The sequence below is a fragment of the Suncus etruscus genome, chromosome 4 (assembly GCF_024139225.1).
Source record: "Suncus etruscus isolate mSunEtr1 chromosome 4, mSunEtr1.pri.cur, whole genome shotgun sequence".
Classification (NCBI taxonomy): Eukaryota; Metazoa; Chordata; class Mammalia; order Eulipotyphla; family Soricidae; genus Suncus; species Suncus etruscus.
This window is the reverse complement of record NC_064851.1, coordinates 69,242,359-69,262,339: the sequence shown is the minus strand read 5'-3', so window position 1 is coordinate 69,262,339 and position 19,981 is coordinate 69,242,359. Positions and strand designations below refer to the sequence as shown.

At 47.0% G+C, this 19,981-nt stretch overlaps 1 protein-coding gene and 1 pseudogene across 1 annotated transcript; one reads left to right on the top strand and one right to left on the bottom strand.

The window, feature by feature from the left end:
* Positions 1-4,379: 4,379 nt before the first annotated feature.
* Positions 4,380-12,318, bottom strand: PRDM13 (PR/SET domain 13). The gene is made up of 4 exons (XM_049771330.1): positions 12,141-12,318; positions 10,572-10,703; positions 10,185-10,305; positions 4,380-6,086 (listed from the first exon to the last, which is right to left on the bottom strand). The coding sequence occupies exons 1-4, from the start codon at positions 12,282-12,284 to the stop codon at positions 4,396-4,398; spliced, it is 2,088 nt and encodes a 695-aa protein (XP_049627287.1). The 5' UTR covers positions 12,285-12,318; the 3' UTR covers positions 4,380-4,395.
* A 6,528-nt stretch (positions 12,319-18,846) lies between these two features.
* Positions 18,847-19,341, top strand: LOC126006011 (peptidyl-prolyl cis-trans isomerase A-like; annotated as a pseudogene).
* Positions 19,342-19,981: the final 640 nt, after the last annotated feature.

Here is a 19,981-nt window from a genome sequence, read left to right as displayed (position 1 = left end):
CTGAGTTGAAATAGGAAGAGGTCCGACTAGCACCAACCAGTATAAACAATGGACTTCAGTAACACCGTTCTGAAAAATAACAAGATCACAAATCGATTTTTAGGTATCTAAATTTTAATAAGTCCATTTGCCTTTGTGTTATAATAAACAGTATGAAGTAAATTTGTTTGTGCCTACAAGGGGGTAGAATGAAGTGACTGAGATGATAGGTAGGGAAATGGGGATATTGATGAAGGGAAAGATACACAGGTGGTGGAATTGGTGTTGGAGCCTTGAATACCAATACTTGAAGCAACTGTATTGTGAACAGTTTGGTAATCACAGTCTTATAATTTAAATTTTTAATAAATTTAATAAATTTTAATAAGTTGAGGCACTGTCAACTAAAAAATAGAAAGATGGCTTTCTCCTTAGTAAAAAGTGTAAACTAATTTTTTATACTAAAGCCATTGCATGATATGAGTTTGTGAAACTAGAAGTGAAGAGAAAGTAGAGGCCCTCAGAGAGGAACTAAAAATTAGAAAGATGGCTTTCTCCTTAGTAAAAAGTGTGAAATGATTTTTTTTATACTAAAGCCATTGCATGATATGAGTTTGTGAAGCTAGAAGTGAAGAGAAAGTAGAGGCCCTCAAAGAGAAACTAATCTTCACATCTACCCTATTTTGCTGGTGAGAAGATTGATTCAATAGAGACTGGTTCCATAGGCTATGCTAGTGGACCAGGAGCTATGGAAGCCTAGAACCCACCGGGGTCAGATTTATTTAGACTAGCAAAATATTTTAACATCCAAATCAACCATGTCAAAATCTATAATTTTTTCTTCTAAAAGACATTAAAACTACTTTTTAAACCTTTTTATTTTATACAAATATTCTATTAAAATCTCAGTAACAAATGAAAACAGTGTAACCCACGATGATGATTAGATGTCACCAAGAAGGGAATAATTAATAGTAAAAGCATTAGAATGAAGAGAAAGATTTAAAAATTATCAGAAAAGCACAATTCTACTAAATCACTTAAAATAAGTAAATTAAAGTGTAACTTACTGGTAAGACCCTGATTTGATTCTTGTCCTACAAAAAAAAACTATCACTGATTTTTCTTTACAATTAATATAAATAATTGCAGCAATTGTGTATAATAGTGTGTGCACCCATGTACATGTCACCTGAGGCAACCTAGAAAAATTACAACTGATATGTAATTAAGAATCTTTTTAATCAAGGAATAAATGCTTCAAAGAGCAAATCATTTTACTAAGCAAGCAAGGAGACACATGGGGCCCCTGGACCACTGAATGAGCCAGGAAAACGATCATTAATCTCATGGAATCACATCATAGTCAAAAATGCTGTAACGAACATGAGGATCTAGATCTGGTCCTTGACATGTTTTAGTAGTATCATGATACCATGTGCATATGTTACTTTATATGTTTATTTCGTTTTTATTTGTTTGTTTTGTTTTGGGGTCACACCAGGCAGTGCCCAGAGGTTACTCCTGGCTCTACACTCAGAAATCACCCCTGGCAGGCTTGGGTTACGTATGGGATGCCGGGAATCCAACTGGGTCCTTCCTATGTTGGCCAAGTGAAAGGCAAATGCTCTACCACTGTGCTATCACTTCAGCCCCTCATCTGTTTATGTTTGGGCTTTCTATTAAAAAATTTAAATATTTTCTGATCAGTGACCATAAAAGCCTCTAGTTTCCAACAGAAATTTTCTCACAAAAGGAACCTTTTTGCTAGCCATCCTCTTTATTTTGTTTTATTTTGGAGCCACAACCGGCAGCACTCGGGGGTTACTCCTAGCCTTGCACTCAGAAATCACTCCTGGAAGGCTCAGAGGACCATCTGGGATACCAGGGATTGAACCCAGGGAACCTAGGTCCATCAGGGTAGGCTGCATGCAAGGCAAATGCCCTACCACTGTGATGGCCCCTTGATGGCCATCCTCTATAAAAAAAAAAATCACCTGCCCTACTCCAGTTAGAGTCAGTGAAAAATGTTCTCAACCAGCCACCAAAAGATTCAGACCCTGTTTTCAACTGGGAGCTAGAAGGTGGAGAATGTCGCATACTCAGGATTTCGGGTGTCTTTCCTTCTTCAATGCCTGTTGATCTTGCATATTCCACCAAACTTGAGCAAAATCCTTCTCCAAAAAGCACATTCTTCTAAATTCTTAGAAGAGGAAAGAGGGCTTTCTTATTTTATTCCATCAATTTTTTTCTATAAACTCCTTGCAATAACTTTTTGAACCCATAAATAAAGTTATCACTTCTTTTTGTTCTGTTTTGTTTTGGGGTCACACCCAGTGACTCTCTGGGGTTATGCCTAGCTCTGCACTCATAAATCACTCCTTCATTAATCACTCCTGCACTCATAAATCACTTCATATGGTTTGGGGGACCATATGAAGGATTGAACCCAGGTTGGCCACATGCAATGCAAATGTCCTACCCACTGTACTATATCTCTCCATCCCCCCAAATGATCATTTCTAACTGCTGTTCTACACAGGCGTCCCAGTGATGCCTAAAATGATTTATCTTGTGTAAAATTAGATCAATATTTAAAGTATAATAAAAATTGATGGAAGGAGAACATGAAAAGAAAAAACCTATACAGAGAAAAAAATCAGCACTTCTAATATAATAGAGCCCCCCCTTAATACTTTTGAATGAATAAAAAGAACTGATCAAGTTTCCCTGTTTTACTTTCTAAGTTGTGTCAAGAATGGTATGTTGCAACAAATAGTGAGTCTCAGTTTTATCCTTTTTTTTTTTTTTTTTAGGAATATGTATCTGTTTTCATTAAAAGACATTAGCTTCTTTCCATAATCATGAAAACACAGTCAGATTAACAATGCTTTTAGAAAGTATGTCATGCTCGCTATCTTGATGCCTTTGAAAGCCACATAAATGAAAATCGTGTTTTTCACTATTACAACACTGGCATTCTTTTTATTTGGTTGGTTGATTGGTTGGTTAGTTGGTTGGTTGGTTTGGTTAGCCACAGAAGGTAGTTAGTGTTCAGGGATCACTGTTGGTGCTCAAGAGACCATTAGAGATACCAGGGATCGAACTAGTAAGCCGTGTACAAGGCAAACGCCCTACCCGCTGGAGTTTCTTTAGAAAAGAGCAAAGTCTCAGAGATTTCTGTGATTTATTTTCTTATGGAATCTCCTACAAAAAAAAATTGTTTCAATTTAAACTATTTCTTCAAATGAATCTGCTTTGAGTTCTGGAGAGTGGGATAAGTAGTTTGATAAGCACGAGGCTGACCCCACAAGGTCCCTTGAGCACTGGGAGGTGGGAACATTAAGCAGACAGGTAAGCCCTAAAGACCACCGACTGGGTGTAGTTCCCACCGCAAAAGGAGCCGCTTTGAAATTGCTAACTGAGCAAACTGCGTTTTGTAACTTTATTTTTATTAATAAGATTGCACAAATTGGAACCAAGACCAAAATACGTATACACTGTACATCATTCATTATAAAACAGCGAACATCACAGTTGCACTCTATCAATAAGACATTTTCTTTACAATTATATACTGTGTGCTTTTCAATTCATGCTTTAGATATTTTATATTTGTCATTATCCTCATAAATAATTGCAACCTGACCAATGTTTACACCTGCTACCATGATGTATATATTCAATGCCGCCAAGCGTAGTCTTCGAAACCGGGATAGATTACATGGAGACCAGGTTAAGGGTGTCACATCTACCGAATTGTGACAACTGTTTGTTTGCCTATGCAAAATGCTAGTGAAATGTTAATGTAAAACACACACAAAACATCGCTTCAAAAGGCACGGTTTCCTCCACAAAAAAAGAACAATTTAAAAATACCTGGCAGTTATATGCCCTCGAGGGTGCTGTGACGTTCACGTTAATGTGGGTTGTCTGGACTGGAGAGGGAGAAGATGGGATGGGCTAATCTGCGCACATGGGAAGCTCTGGAAGGAAACGCGTCTAGACACGCCTTGGAGCCTGGTTTCTTAAAACCCGCTCTACACTTAACTGTTGAATTCCGACTAGAGACGGGAGAAAACGCTCAGTTCTTACTCTAAAATGCCGATGGAAATCAAAACGTTTTGCTGGGGGGGGGTGGAGCGGTGGCGCTAGAGGTAAGGCAGAGTTTGCCTTGCCGGCGCTAGCCTAAGTTCGATCCCCTGGTGTCCCAGATGGTCCCCCAAGTCAGGAGCGATTTCTGAGAGCATAGCCAGGAGTAACCCCTGAGCGTCACCGAGCGTGGCCCCAAAAAATAAAACAAAACAAAATAAAAGGTTTGCTCGCTCGATTCCCTCTGCTCCCCACCAGGAGCTCCTCTTCTCCCTGAAGTCTCTCGCTCCAAAGCTCCCCGTCCGCTTCCCCCAAAAGACTCTCCTACAAGTCTCTCTCGCTGCCACCTCCGGCCTCGGGGTCGCTCGGGTCGTCGGTGAAACAGACGTCCACGTCGCTCTCGTGGTCGCTGGGGGGCTCCCCGGGTGCCAGGGGGCAGTCGGGCTCGGTCCCGGGGCCGGGCACGGTCTGGGCCAGCGCGTTCTGGCCGGGGTGGCGCGACTTGACGTGGCGCTCCAGGTCCCGGCGGCGCACCAGCACCTTGCCGCAGAACTCGCAGCGGTAGGGCGTGTGGCCCTCGGCGTGCAGCCGGATGTGCTTGTTGAGGTTGCTGGGGTCGCCGAAGGGCCGCAGGCACACCTTGCACTTGAGCGGCTTGTAGCCCGTGTGCGTCCGCATGTGGATCTTGAGCCCGTACTTGCGCGAATACAGCTTGCCGCAGTAGAGGCACAGGTGGCCGGTCTTGGGCTTGCCCGCGGCCCCGCCGCCGCCGCCGCCGCCGCCGCTGCCAGCGCCCCCCGAAGCCACCACGGCGGGTGGCAGCGAGCCCGCGTCCAGGCGGCCGCGGCCTTTGCCCGCTGCCATCTCGGACAGCTGCTGCGTGTGCACGGCGATCTCGCGGTCGAGGCTGGCCAGGGAGCCCAACTCCGCCGGGCCCAGAGCGGCCGCCCCCGCGGGTCCGGCGAAATAGGAGAGGGACTCGGGGTACTTGAGCAGCCCGCCGAAGTGCAGCTTGAGCGGGTAATAGGCGGCGGCGGCGGCGGCCTGCGAGCCGTAGAGGAGCTCCCCGTTGTAGACGGTGAAGGCCGGCATGACATGGGCAGGCAGGTGGCTGCACTCGCCGCCCGAGCAGGCCTTCCAGCCAGCCACGTCGAGGGCCGGCAGCCCGGGGCTCGGAGGCAGCGGAGCGAAGCGCGCCCCGGACAGAGAGGCGGCGGCGGTGGCCCCGGGCGGGACGCGCTGCTCCACATGCTGGAAAGCGGACGCCTCCTCCGGGAGGCCGGGCAGCAGAGGGAAGCCGCGCACAGCCGGGAGCGAGGGGTCTCCCGAGAGCAGGCACTTGTTGGCATGGTGGTAGTGGTGATGATGGTGGTGCGCCTGGTGGGGGTGGGGGTGGGGGTGGCCCTCGGCCCCGGGGCGCCCCCCGCCCAGCAGCCTGCCTAGGGACAGAGCCGAGCCGGGCTTCCCGCCACCCTCCTCCCGGTACGAGTCGCCTTGGGCCACCGCCGCCGCTGCCGCTGCCGCCGTCGCCCTGGCCAGCCCGGCTGGTTTGAAAGCGGAGCGCAAGCCCGGGTAGAAAGCCAAGCCTCCCGCTCCCGCTGGCGAGCCGCCCACGATGCCCAGAAAGTGTCCCCGGGCCGTCCCGCTCATGTCCGGGACGCGTTCCGCCTGGTCCTTCCCCTTCTTGGACTGCCCCCACTTCCCCAGGGGCGACGCGGTGGTCGTAGCCGCCGAGGAGGCCTCGCGCTTGATGTGCTCCCGCGCCCCGCAGGCCTGTTGGGGTCGCAAAGCCTGTGGGTGGGGCCGCAGAGCAGCGAAGTCGGGCGTGGAGAGTTTCGGGGAGAGACCCAGGCCATCCGCCGCCCGGGCAGCGCTGGGCCGAGCCGCGTGCTGGTGGTGCAAGAAAGCGCGGCCCCCGCCGCTGTGGAGTACGCAGTGGAAACGGAGGTGCGCCTTGAGGCTGTTTGGGTAACGAAAGGTCCTCCAGCAGTACCAGCAAATGTACCGCTCCTCCCCTGGGCGAGAAAGAGGGAGAAAGCAATTTCGTGAAAGAACGTGGGAGCAAGCAAGTGCTAGCGCACGAAGGTAAAACCTAGGATTTGAGAAAGGAATAAATTCTCATAGCCCGCAGACTGGCCCAGGACCCTCCAAGGCCCTCCTGACTACCAACTCTATTTCTGGGACTGCTCTGAGGCCATAGGGGGGTCTACCTGAACCTATCCACGGAAAACTACCTCCAGGCTAGGAACAAATCTTTGGGAGGACAGCTCTCAGGAAGGCAGACCCAGGAGGAGAGCAAAGAGCAGCTGTTGCTTTAAATCAAGTTCTAAGACTGTGCAGTGCCCGGGCCCATCTGTTGGCGGTTGCAGAATAGGTGGCGTATGTCAAGGAGTTTGGGGAAACTGAACAAAGGCCAATCTAATGGTAGTGAGCGCCTCATTACCAGGCGAGACAATATTCTGTATGTATGGGCCATATGTAATCATTCCTTTTCATAGAACAATGTCTTTTATGTACACTCTCCACCCTTTCCACCCCCTCCCAGCCTTAAACACTTTGCCTGAGGTTTTCCTGGAGCGTGACCAACTGAAGGACCACAGAGGGACTATGATTTGCTATTCTTCAAAATTACTTGTATCTTTATATCCTCTTTAACCCCATTTAATTTGATGGGGGAAAAGGGAAAAGTACTTTGTCTTGACATTCTAAAAACTGCAGATGATGTTGAATTATGTCAGTTGTTCCACCTGGTAATTCAGTAACTTCTGATAACTGCACACATTCAAGCTTACTTACTAAAAGTCCTTGGAAAAGATATATATGTATATAGTTTTTACCACATGAATATGTACATGTACTCTTAAATGTAGTAAGTATAAATATAAGATGTATATAAGTGATATAAATATGATAGAGACTGTTCTGCACTAAGAACTAAATACAAAGTGGATTTTTCATCCTTGCATATGTGTGTGTGTGTGTGTGTGGTTCAATGTCATTAACAATATTTTTAATTTTGCCAGGGTCTGTGAACATGAGATGCATGTATGAAACGAATTACATCAGCTAGTGAAAGGTAATTTTCACTCAAAAAAGATCACTTTGGGGGCCGGAGAGATAGCATGGAGGTAAGGCATTTGCCTTTCATGCTGAAGGTCATCGGTTCGAATCCCGGCGTCCCATAGTGCCTGCCAGGAGCAATTTCTGAGCATGGAGCCAGGAGTAACCCCTGAGCACTGCTGGGTGTGACCCAAAAACCACACACACACACACACACACACACACACACACAAATCACTTTGTGTTTGTTCAAAGAACAGAAGTTTTGCAGGTAAGTTATTTTTTTAGGTTGTGATTGATAATACTGAAAGGATGTCTTTTAGAACTAAATTAGTTGAGCCACAAGAAATCATTCAAAATGTGTGACAATCTCCCTAAAGTTAACAGAAATGCTGTATCCTTTTTGCATACAAGCAGCTCAAACTTCTACAAAATTGCTACAGAAAAATGAATGTCACACTAATTGTCACACTAATTGTCACTCTTTATATACTTCTGACTTTGCATAAAGCAAGATTTTATCCTCTTCTCCCAGATAAGCATGATGTAAGATGAATTTGAAAGTGTTTGTTTCAAATGAATCCAAGGAAAAAATAGAAAGAACAAGAAGAGGATTTGCCTGTAGGATCCAATACTGTTTATGAAAGACTGATTAAATTATTTTAATATTATCTTACTTTGTTTTAAACATCTAGATAAATTAAAATCTTGATTAAAGATATAAAACCTCATGAGTTCTCTTTGTGTATGTGTTGACTTAATATCTTGAATAACCTCCCTCTCCTAAATTCCTAATTTTTCTGTAATCATCCCTTAATTGCCCCTTTTAGAGAGAAAATTATCACATAGAAGGCTGGACCAGAATGACTTTAGAAAACTAAAGAGCTTTGTTCCTTTTTTTTTCTTTTGGTTTTTTTTTGGGGGGGCCACACACGGCAGTGCTGAGGGGTTACTCCTGGCTGTCTGCTCAGAAATAGCTCCTGGCAGGGGACCATATGGGACACCGGGATTCGAACCAACCACCTTTGGTCCTGGATTGGCAGTTTGCAAGGCAAAAGCCGCTATGCTATCTCTCCGGGCCCAAGAGCTTTGTTCCTAAAACAAAAATGCATATTTTCTTTATTCTTACTATGAGATTGAAACATGATTGCCTATATTGGCAATAGTCATCCTTCCATAAAATCATACTCTTTTTAAGATTTAAGCAAAAGTACGTTCTCTCATCCAGTGTGTCCTCCACAACTTCCCCCACCAATTTATCCTAAACTAATCTGATATTGTTCCTAATACACTTCATAAGTGACATTGTCCTCTGTCCTTTATATAACCCTAAAATCTCAAGCACCTCAGAGCTGTGGAAGTTAAGGTTCAAATTACTTATACTTTTACCCCCAAAGGAAACTGGTATTTTTTGACATTTATAATACTGAAAGGAAGGATGTCTTTTAGAAATAAATTAGTTGGGGATGGACTGGAGCAATAGCACAGTGGGGAGAGGATTTGCTTTGCAGACCTAAGGTCTATCCCCAAGCAGCCAGGAGAGATTCCTGAGCACTCCTGGGTGTGGCCCAAAATTTAAAGAAAGAAGAAAAAAAAAGAAAAAGGAATTAGTTAGGCCACAAGGAATCATCCAAAAGGTAATAACCATGAGTAATTCCTGGAATTATTCTTTAGTGGCAGATAGAAGAGTTCGTACTATGCAGCTTTCTATGTTTCTTTCACTGGAAGCTGGTACAACAATGTGATATGAGACTAAGATAATTTTATGGATATACGTTGATATAAAAATCTGCCCCAGCCAAGCAGTCTCAGGAGAAACGAGTGGAAATGAAAAATGGTCAAACCTAAATATTCAATCCAAAGTCAACAACAATAGAATCAAGAGACCCAAACTACAGCAAATTATACATAAAAGGGACCTGTTACATTAGCAGTCCAAGGGGCTAAGGGTGGAGATATGGGAGGCATGCTGGGAAATATGGTGGAGGGAGGTCAACACTGGTGGTGGGAATGGCCCTAATTCATTCTCACTATGAACCTTAAATCTAACTGTGAAAGACTTGTAATTCACATTGATCTCAATAAAAATTATAGAAAAAAAAACCCTGCCCCAATACAATAGAACTTACATTAGAAGTGACATTTTGAAGGTAAATATTGAAGAAATTAATTTTCTGAATAAACTTTACTTATGCATGAACTGTTTTCTCATTCCCACACTTATGCTAATTTCTGTAACCTTATTTCCAAAGTAATGAGACAGAGTAAACTAGTCAGGAGGAGAGCACATTAAAATATTTTATAACATTTGTTGACTTTAAATAACATTGCCTTTAGGAGAAATTCCAAACTAATGCAAAAGTCAATGAAAAACTAAAGTCATGGAAGCTTAATGCCTTAAAAAGGAAACAAAATTCTAATTATTTTAGCACCCCTCAGACCTCTTTCCAAAGAAAATGTTCTTTACTGTGCTAAAGAAAGTTTGAAATGTTTTTCCTTTAGTTGCTGTCCCTTCATTTACATAAACCCACTCATGGCTTTAGAAGGAATCAAATAAATCTGAAAACTGGGATACATCCCAGATTCAATTTCAGTAGGGAAGGGGAAATGAATAAATTCTATTTAAATGGAAGAACTTCAGTAACCTGCCAAGCTAACCAGCTCTGAGTACCGTAATGCTTCTAAAATACTGCTTAAAAATATACAGCTCCCTTTCAAAAAGAGAAGGTGCCTCTTCACCTTCTAAAAAGCTTTCCAGTGTTGAGTTGTGCAACCCCCTAATATGTTAAGAATTCTTTATTAGTAGTAACTGAGTGCACCTTGGGTGTGTAGTAGGAAATTCACAAGGAGTATTTTTTTCCCTTTGCTAGCCAGATTATTGTCATCTTGTCATTTAGTGTTGATTTTAAGGAGGCAGTGTTGATTTGCTACTCTCCCTACACAATCAAGTATGTGAACTTAGGTTCACATGCTTGCCAGAGAATGGCTCCTTGAGTCTGAGCTCTATACTCTTGGCCACCCTTGACAACCCACAGGACTAACAGAGGCTGTACCTTTCTCGTCGTGTGTCGGTGTTGCAATTGTGGGGATGTCAAACCACTGAGCTAAGGAATTGGAATACCATACAGTCAGCTCCTCCCCTGGCTGGACATCTCGAAGTGCTTGGTAGAAGATCTGAAATGCAAAGGAAATAGCTTGTGGTCACTATCTGGGCAACTGATTAAGAGGCCACTGAGAATAGTGTGGATCATCTGATGCTGTGTGGCCCTGAAAGAACTACTGGACCATAGTGAACCTCAAACCTTCAATATTCAAACTTAATGATATGTATTTTAGAGGATTGTTGGAACATATAAATGACAGAGCTTAACTAAAACTTTTTTAATATTTGTGGCCACCTCAGTGACTTTGAGATAGGTTTTGGGGAGAGCCCACAGTACCTGTCCTCCTGGTAAGTCTGCAATAGCTTCCAGAGTCTGTTCCTGGGGGTTCCTGGCTGCCCGGATTAACCCTATCCACTCCAGAGGGGAGCCCCCGGACTCGTCCACCAGCTCCCCTCTCACCATGCGCACCTGCAACACAAGCAGTGGTCGTTCTCCCCCATGCCTCCATTGATAACCCAGAAGAAAAAAAAATGTTTCCTCCACCCCCATGCATCTTGGGGGGAAATGTTCTTGTTGCTATGGCCAAGCCACTAACGGCTGCTAGGATGCTTGTTTGTGGGAGAGGAACAGTTGGGGTGAGGAGGAACAGAGGAGGAATCTCTCCCTTCTATCTCCCAATCTTAGTAACAGAAGAGTAAGAACACATCTTGCCTAGGCTCCTGGGCATTTTTGGTACCACAATGTCCGCTGATTTTAAGCTCTGGCTCTTGCATTCTTTGCAGGGTAAAGATCGTTAGAAGCTAGATTTAGAGCCCCACTCTCCACCTTTCTCCTGTCTCCCATTCACGATGCAGGGCATCAGGGTGTGGAGGTGCTGGAGAGCCAGACCGTGGAAGTCTTTAAACAAAGAGACCGCAAACTGGCCCATCATTTAAAAGCAATTAACGTGCATTTACAAGGAAAGTGTGATGCGCAGCAAACTGTATTAGACCGCAACGGAGTGATTGCGCAGCCAAGAAGACAGCTGTGGTCCTCTGACTGACTGGGCATGATCACTTTCTTAGAAGAATGCAGTCAGCAACTAGGCAGACCTAATGACCTTTTCCTCCTCTCCAGTCTTAGCAGGCTCGCCAAGCCTCTTATTCTTGTTCTGGGGATCAGCGGAGCCAGGGACTTAGACTTCAAACTACCTCTGGTCCGGGATGTCGTGAGGTTTGGGGAGAGGTGTGGTGGCTGGAACCTGACATCTCCTGGCTGAGATCTTGGATTCTCAAAACTCGGATGCTTGCTTGCTCTGAGACCCAGTGCTCCCTACTCTTTGAACCTGCTTCAGATCCGCCACCCGGCTATTCCTCGCAACGTTCACCCCAAATGTACATGCAGACATCTGCGAAAAGAGCCTAGGAAGCAATTCTAGGAACTGTTTCCCAAGAATTGTGTGTGCCACCGAAGATGAGAATTAATTACGATATGATTAAATTAGCGTGTGGAGGTGACGAAAGGTGAGGAAAGTCTCAAGCTCTCCCCTACGAGAAAGGCGCATCTGCCTGAGAATCCAGGTTCAGAAATGAGAGCGCCTTTGCAGACAAGTCGCCAAGCTCCCGGGATGAAGATATGGGGGGGTGGGGGGGGCAAGATAGGGGGGTGGCAGGGACTGGTCAGAGCGTGTAAGGAAACCTGGGACCGCATCGGGCTCTCGCTTTTGGCCAAGTCCACTCCCCTCTGCCCGGCCCAGCTCACAGTTAACGCCACCTGCGTAGATTTCTTGGGGTCCTCTTCCACCGGGCAAATTGACAGGTAACGCAACCCCAGTTCTCCACTCGCCCACTCCGCCCACTCCACCCCTTCCTGGGGCCGGGCAACTGGAGGCAGACAGCAGGGGGCGGAGGTCCGAAAGGCTAATACCTTTTTCTTGGGCCCGGGTTCCCTGCGGTCTGACAGGTACTTGCCCAGCTTGAAGGTTCCAGGCACCGGCCCGAGGCGCATGCCGGCGGGGATGCAGCAATCGGCACTCACGCAGGTGGCCGGGACGCGGGCGGCTCCGTGCATTTCTGCCGCCACCGCTCCGGCTGGCGTCCGGACGCGCCCTGGCGCGAATGACAGAGCCGGGGGGCTCTGCTCGGAGCCAGGGAGCCGCGCCCCGACGTGCGGCCTTCTGCCGGCCGAGTGACGCGGGCGGGCATGCACCGCGCCTTTTCAATCGGGGCGGGCGCCTTTTGGCACTGCCAGCGCGAGGGCGCGGAGTTTGGTGAGAGAGTTGCGCGGCGGAGCAGCTGCAGAGTCCCACCCGAGAGGGTCACATGGAGTAGTTCCCTCAGCCCCCTGCATAATCGAGGCTTCTGAATGGCTGGCGCACAATGGTCCAGGCGACCTTCCCATTCCTAAAAATCCAATTTGTCAAGGGCGAAGAAAAGGCGCTGGTGAATCAAAGGTCCGGCGGGACCATTAATCCTCAGCATGGGGTATTGTCCTCGAGACAGTTACGATATTTTAAGTGACAAATCCACTGTATAATTTCTCCATAAATTTTACTTCCTTTTATTGTTCACCGACAAACCAGTTTTGGGAAATAAGTGACTACTTTAAGTCTACTTGGCTGATTCCTTTGAGTCCTGGGCTACTTCAAAGATTTTTAATTCTCTTCCCTTGGCTTTATTGTAAAGGAGATTAAACAAAGAGATGGGGACTGTTTGGAGGACTTGTTAACTTCTATTGATTTCTGGCGTGTGCCATACAGAAATTAGGCAGGTACTTGATGGGAAAACACCAGAAAATACCTACACTTTTTAAATAACGACCATATTACCATTTCAGAGGATTGGGTTCAGGCCAGTCTGTTTAGACCTGCTCTATCGCTCTCTTCCTCTGTCCACTTTTGCCTTGAAATAGAAAGTGTTAGGACAGATTTGGGGAGGCGAGGTCACCTTGGGTGTTTGTGCCCTTGAATACACCCAGGACCAGCACTTTCTCGGGAGAATGGAAGTAGCAGTGATGGCGCCTGAACGAAGATCTCGTGTCCTGGCCACACCAAAGCATTGAAGAGGGCTCCTGTCAGCTGCATTTGCAGTCTCCTCTCTACCATCCTTAGCTCAGATCCGAATTTGGATAAAAACTGAGAATATAGAACCCATGGAGGCCCAACTTTGCCAAAACCAACAATTGGTCTTTTCTTTCAAAATAAATAAGTAAAACTTTCAAAGGTTATGTAGAGAGGGGGGCGCTGACAACCCCCTTTGCTTGTATCATGAACTAAGTCAGGCAACAAGTACCGAGGAGCTAAACTTGTGCTCCCCATTTTCTTTTAAGGAAACCTCCAATTTGTGCAGGGACTTCTGTCTTAGTACATAGTGAGCCATCGAGTTCATAAGCTATTTTGTGGCATTTCTGATCCCTGCCACTAAGATGCTCATCCCAGGCTCTGCTGCCCAGATAAGGAGTGACTGCACGGTTCGGGGGTCTAGGGTGTGGAATTAGGCGCAAGAACAGTACGAATTCGGGGCCGGAGAGATAGCATGGAGGTAAGGCGTTTGCCTTGTATACAGAAGGGCGGTGGTTCGATTCCCGGCATCCCATATGGTCCCCCCCCCCCCCCCCGAGCCTGCCAGGAGTGATTTCTGAGCGTAGAGCCAGGAGTAACCCCTGAGCGCTACCGGCTGTGACCCAAAAGTCAAAAACAAACAAACAAAAAGGTTTCCAGCAGTCTCCCCTCAGGGCTCACTCACAAGAGGTGCAGTTTTCAGGGACAGGGACAGAGATGGTTTCTGATCAGCAACTAGGGCAGGACACAAGGTGGCAGCACCTGTATCACCTGTGCGTTGAAAAGCCCCTCAAAGCATTTGTGGCACCCCTCGAAGGGGACAGATCTCCATCAAATCAGGGGTTGCCGTGTTCTGCCCGATCCCTAATTGAGTCCACTGTCTGTCCCTTGGGACTTGGCAAAATCAGTGAATTACTTTCGGAGCCTCGGGCTCCCGGTCCTGGAAGTGAAAAACACCAAAGCAAAACAGACTCTTCCATGCACGCCACAGATCACTTGAATTGGTTGCAAAGCGCAGTAGCGATTTCAGGTGGGGTGTATTTATTTGGAGTGCTCGAAAACTCACGGTGGGGCACCGATAGCATCCATGACAGAGATCTCAAGTGTGACTGACCGTCTCAAACCACACTTGCAAGGACACAAGAACGGCCAACACGAGGGCTCACCCCCTAGATCAGTGTGGACGCGGCTTCTGGGGCTGGGATGATTGCCTCTGTTCCGGGTCCGAGCTGCCACAAACTGCAGCCCCTTTCTATCCAGCAGCCACGCCAAACGCCCACCACTCTGCCAGAGCAGGAACTGACTCTCCTTAACCCTTTAGCCGCCTCGCCGGCTGCCCGCGACCGAGAGAAGCCAGTCTTTGATCCCTCAGCCTATGAATGGTCCAAGGGGGAGAGGAGGAGAAGAGGAAGCCGCGCCGAAGAGTGGAAGACAATAAATTGAAGCCATGAACATGTCCCTCTAACCTCTGGCCTGGCGACTCCGGGATGACACCTAGTTTAAATTACCAGCGCTGTGAGCTGGAAGGGGCGAGCGCGGGGCCTGGGTTCGGAGCTCCTCCTCCGTCCTCCTTAATGAGTGAAAAAGCGTGAACGACACGCGAACAATTTTATCAATAGGACCATGTAAAGGCCGACTGTGAGGAAAGTTATTTATTAATATAGCCAATTGTGGCTGGTTCCCAGCCCCGCGAGAAGAAAGGGACTGCGCCAGAGGCATTCACACCAGCTCGCCCGAGTTTTATTCTGTCCTGTGGCTCAGAGTTGAAGTTCCCCAAGTGAAATAAATTGTCCACAAAGGAGGAAAGGAACACATTTTCTTTTATTTTTCCTCTCCTAAAAAGCAAGGGTGAAACCAATCTAATGTGCCCAGTGGAGCAAGATGGGCCGTGAAAGGCTGGGTGTTAAAAGTAAAAGCGGCCTATGCAGCAAATGGGATGGAAAATTAAATGAAATTAAATAGCTTGAACGGCCGTATTGTCCCTTATTAAAAAGACACATTAATTACATGGTCTCAGCCTTATTCAAAGACAATGTTGAGACTCAATCAAAACATTCCACTCGGCTTTTTTATTAACTTAAAATGGGCGTCCAAAGGCCCGGCTAAAGCGAAAAAACCTTCTGCACCGAGGTACGTGGCGAGACGGTTTGGGGGGCGACCGAGTGGGGTTGGGCGACCCTCGGGTTGCTCGCAGCACCCGGGCGGCGGCAGGACTCTGGCCCAGGTGTAACAGGTGGCCGGTAGAGGAGTCTTGGGAACCCTAGAGCCACCGGCAGCGGGGCCAGGCCGCTTGCAGTCGACTCCCACCCGACTGCTGGGGACGGGTGAGGGGTGCCCGCGGGCGCCCTCTGAGCCTGAGCGCTGCGCTCGGAGCTCGACTGAGAGGGCAGCCCTCGGATCCCCGATTTCCGAGCTTCCTAACCGAGAGAGGCTTCTTCCCGAGAGCAGCCGCCCCTGTCTGCGCTGGCGGCCACCGGGAGGCAAATCCTGGCACTACCAATCCTAGTGGAGGTCGGGTTAAATACGCCTTGAATAACCAACCAGGAGTGACCAAAGCCCCGGCCCACCCTCGGGAACCCAGGAGACGCGCCGGTTCCAGGCCCCGGGGCGGAGGGAGCGTCGCCGGGCCGGGACTGGCAGATCAGGCTGTGGTGTCCGGCCGCCGTGGCCTGGCCTGGAGACTCCGGGGGGAGCCCGGAGCCGGGGTGGCTGAGGCCGTGCCCCCCGAGGGCGTCCGAAGCGGCCGGGTGGGAGGGTCAGCGCGGACCAGCTGCGCGGCCCCCAGGCGCGGGTGGGACATTAAGGTCGGGCTGAATGGGGCGGCGGCGGCGGGCTCTGGGAACGCCACCAGATGACACGCCGACGACGAGGCCATTTTCTCCCTAATTGAGAGGCCGGTGGGTGCGCGGAGGCCGGGCGGTTCCAAACGCGCGGCCAGAACGCAGCTTTGGACGCCGCTGGTGGGTTTTGTGGTGCCTTTTTTTTGTGATGTTTTTGAAGTCCTCCTTTTGGAAGCGGCTCAATAAAAAGGATTCAGAGTCTCTCTCAAGTTGCCTTTTAACCGGAGTTCCTCAACTTATTTCTTGGTTCTTTCGGTTGACATGGTGCAAAGAAAAGTCGGGGAGCGTGTTGCTGAATTGCAATGTCTGGGGGGCACCTCCACATTCAACGCGCCTCTGCCCAAGGAGCCCGCACTCAATTCGATTTTCCTTGCTGCTGGGCACATTTAGGAGCGCCTCTATTTGTGAAGTTCATTTCTAGGCAAATGTATTCAAGAGCTGATGGGAATGAATAGGACCGTGTGTCAGCCGCCCCTAATTGGGATTAAAGCACTTAGGAGCATATGCAGAGAGTGACAGAAATTCTCAGGTTGCATTGTGTTCAGACTTCCACCCGCTTGGACACTCCTCTTCTAAGGGAGATTTATAAAGCTTGCAGGGAGAAACTGAGGAAAAAAAGGCGAAACGGAAAAGAACCGGGCTAATGGCTCACGAAGGGGCTGCGGTTCAGCAAGTGGTAGTGACAGCTTCGGAGAAAAGATGCTGGGAGATAATTGAAGGCGGGCGGGGGAATGGGCCTGAACTCTTTAATCAGAAAGGCGGAGAGTTAAAAGGCAAAATAAAGATGTTCTGGAGATTCCCAGACGTCCCCCACCCCCCAACAGCTCGGCTTTCTCTTGATCCTTGCCTCCCAAGAACCCCCAAAGAACATACCCTCTCTTTGAGCCAATAATAAAAACAATTTGGTATTTGAATTAAGAAAAAGGCAAGTCAAAAGAAACAAAAGTAACTTCTTTTATATATTCAATAGAACCTCGCACTCAAATAACAATGACAGTATTTCCGAATGTGTGTAGTGTGTGAAATAAACACACATTATATTTTTAAAAAAAAAGAAATATTTGGAATATTTCTATACATTTTACTGTGTAAGTAAATATTCTCCCAAAGCAGAAGAGAAGCAGCTGAAGCAGCTGCTGCGTATCCAACCTAAAGGTGATAAGTTCTCATAAAATCTGAAAAGCAACTTAGAGATGAGGCTGGGACAGTTGTGTAAACAAGCAGTAGCGACAGTCTCCTTGAGCTTTCCACACCGAAGAGTAGTGAAGCCAGAAAATTACAACTGAACCATGAACTAAATAATTTTCTGTTTGTTTGGGGCCATGACCAGGGTTGTTCAAGGATTACTCTTAGCTCTACGCTCAGGAATCAGTCCTGGTAGGCTCAGTAGACCATATGATGAATGCCTGGGATTGAACTCTGGTCAGCTACATGCAAGGTAAGCATGCTACTCCGCTGTATTATATTTTAAAAATTTTACATGGATTGTCTTTATTTCTTTGTTTAAATCCACTGGAAACTTTGGTTCCCTATTTCTTTGTTTAAATCCACTGAAAACATAGGTTCCCTGGGGAGTTGGAGAGTCTAGATGTCTAATTTTGGGAACAGAAGACATACTTTTCACTAACTCCTTTCAATACCTAAATGTGGTTCTATATGAATGTGTTTTGTTTTGTTTTGGTCTTATTAGGAATCACTTCTGGCATTGCTTGGAGGACCAAATGGGATGCCGAGGAGGGAATACCAGTAGGTTGCAAGCGAGGCAAGGTTCTTACCCACTGTATCATCTCTCTAACCCTAATAATGTATTTTCAAGAAGGAGTAGAAAACATTTTCAAATAGTAGAAACCGTATAGGAGTGGTTAATGTGCTTGTTTGATGCCCCACAGCAGTTCCATCTCTAGCATCATATTTAATCTCTTGAGCATAGAATCAGAAATAAACTCTGAGCACTGGTGTGGCCCAACACCACCACCACCACACACACACACACACACACACACACACACACACACACACACAAATTAAAATATATTTTCAGGCCAGGGAGATAGCTCAAAGTTTCTGCTTTGCATGTGGAATCTCTGGTTGAATACCCTGATCCACATGATCCCCTGATCTCCAAGAAAATAGTAGCCCTTACACACAACCTGGTGTGCAACAAAAATTCATTTTAAAGAATATGCTTTAGGTCTCAGGAGCATAGAGTAGAAATAAAAAATGGTCAGCCCTAAATACCCAAATCAATGTCAAAGACAGTAGGATCAACAGACCCAAACTACAACAAGCTATACACAAAATGGACCTGTTACACTAGCAGTTTAGGAGGCAAAAGGTGGAGGTACAGGACACATGCTGGGAACTATGGTAGAGGGAAGTCAACACTGGTGGTGGAAATGGCCCTAATTCACTGTCACTATGTACCTGAAATACAACTGTGAAAGACTTGTAATTCACATTGGTCTCATTAAAGAATTTATAAAAGAATATGCCTTAAAAATAGAATATGAAAGCCCGGAGAGATAGCACAGTGGTGTTTGCCTTGCAAGCAGCGATCCAGGACCAAAGGTGGTTGGTTCGAATCCCAGTGTCCCATATGGTCCCCATGCCTGCCAGGAGCTATTTCTGAGCAGACAGCCAGGAGTAGCCCCTGAGCACTGCCAGGTGTGGCTCAAACCCCCCCCCCCAAAATAGAATGTGGGTCCCTGCAGATGACACTGCCTATCCTGCTGCCATGGTCAATTCTACCATGTTCTTTGACATCTAAGTGGATGGCATGTCCTTGGGCTGCATGGAGCTGTTTACAGACAAAGTTCTGTAAACAAAGACAGCAGAGAATTTCCGTGCACAAAGCACTGGTGAGAAAGGATTTGATTACAAAGGTTCCTGCTTCCACAGAATTATCCCAGGATTTATGTGCCAGGGTAGGAACTTCACTGGCCATAATGGCACAGGCGATAAGTCCATCTATGGAGAGAAGTTTGATGATGAGAACTTCATCAAAAAGCACACAGGACCTGGCATCCTCTCCATGACCAATGCTGGCCCCAACACAAATGGCTCCCAGTTCTTTATCTGCACTACCAAGACTGAGTGGCTGGATGGTAAACACGTGGTATTCGACAAGGTGAAGGAGGGCATGAACATTGTGGAGGCTATGGAGCGCTTTGGGTCCAGGAATGGCAAGGCCAGCAAGAAGATAATCATCTCCGACTCTGAACAAGTCTAAAGTCCTGCTTCTCTTTTTTAACCCCACCAGACTGGAGTCTGGTGTGCCCATTCCCCATGTGCCCAGAATACCCTCTGGCTCTCAGTTTCCTAGTTCTTATCCCATCCCATCTTGCTGGATTGCAGAGTTATTTATGATTATGAAATAAAAAGTACATAATAACAGTCAATAAACAAAAATAATATAGAATGTGTTTAAGATTTTCCAAATGATACTTCTGAATTTCTTTTAAAAATATGTGTGATGGGGCCGGAGAGATAGCATGGAGGTAAGGCGTTTGCCTTTCATGCAAGAGGTCATCGGTTCGAATCCCGGCGTCCCATATGGTTCCCCGTGCCTGCCAGGAGCAATTTCTGAGCCTGGAGCCAGGAATAACCCCTGAGCACTGCCGGGTGTGACCCAAAAACCCAAACCCCCCCCCCAAAAAAAAACATAAAAATATGTGTGAGAGCTAAGAAAAAGAAATGAGAAAAGAAAAGAAAGGTGATTGTGAGTTCTGAAGAAGAAAAAATAGCTAAGGCTTTTTTTGGGGGGGGGGATAATTAGGCTAATTTGAAAATTAGGCTACCAGCCCGGTTTCTCTGGTAACACCTGTTGACCATATTCATTGGTTGGGCTTTCATTGCCTTATCTGAACCTT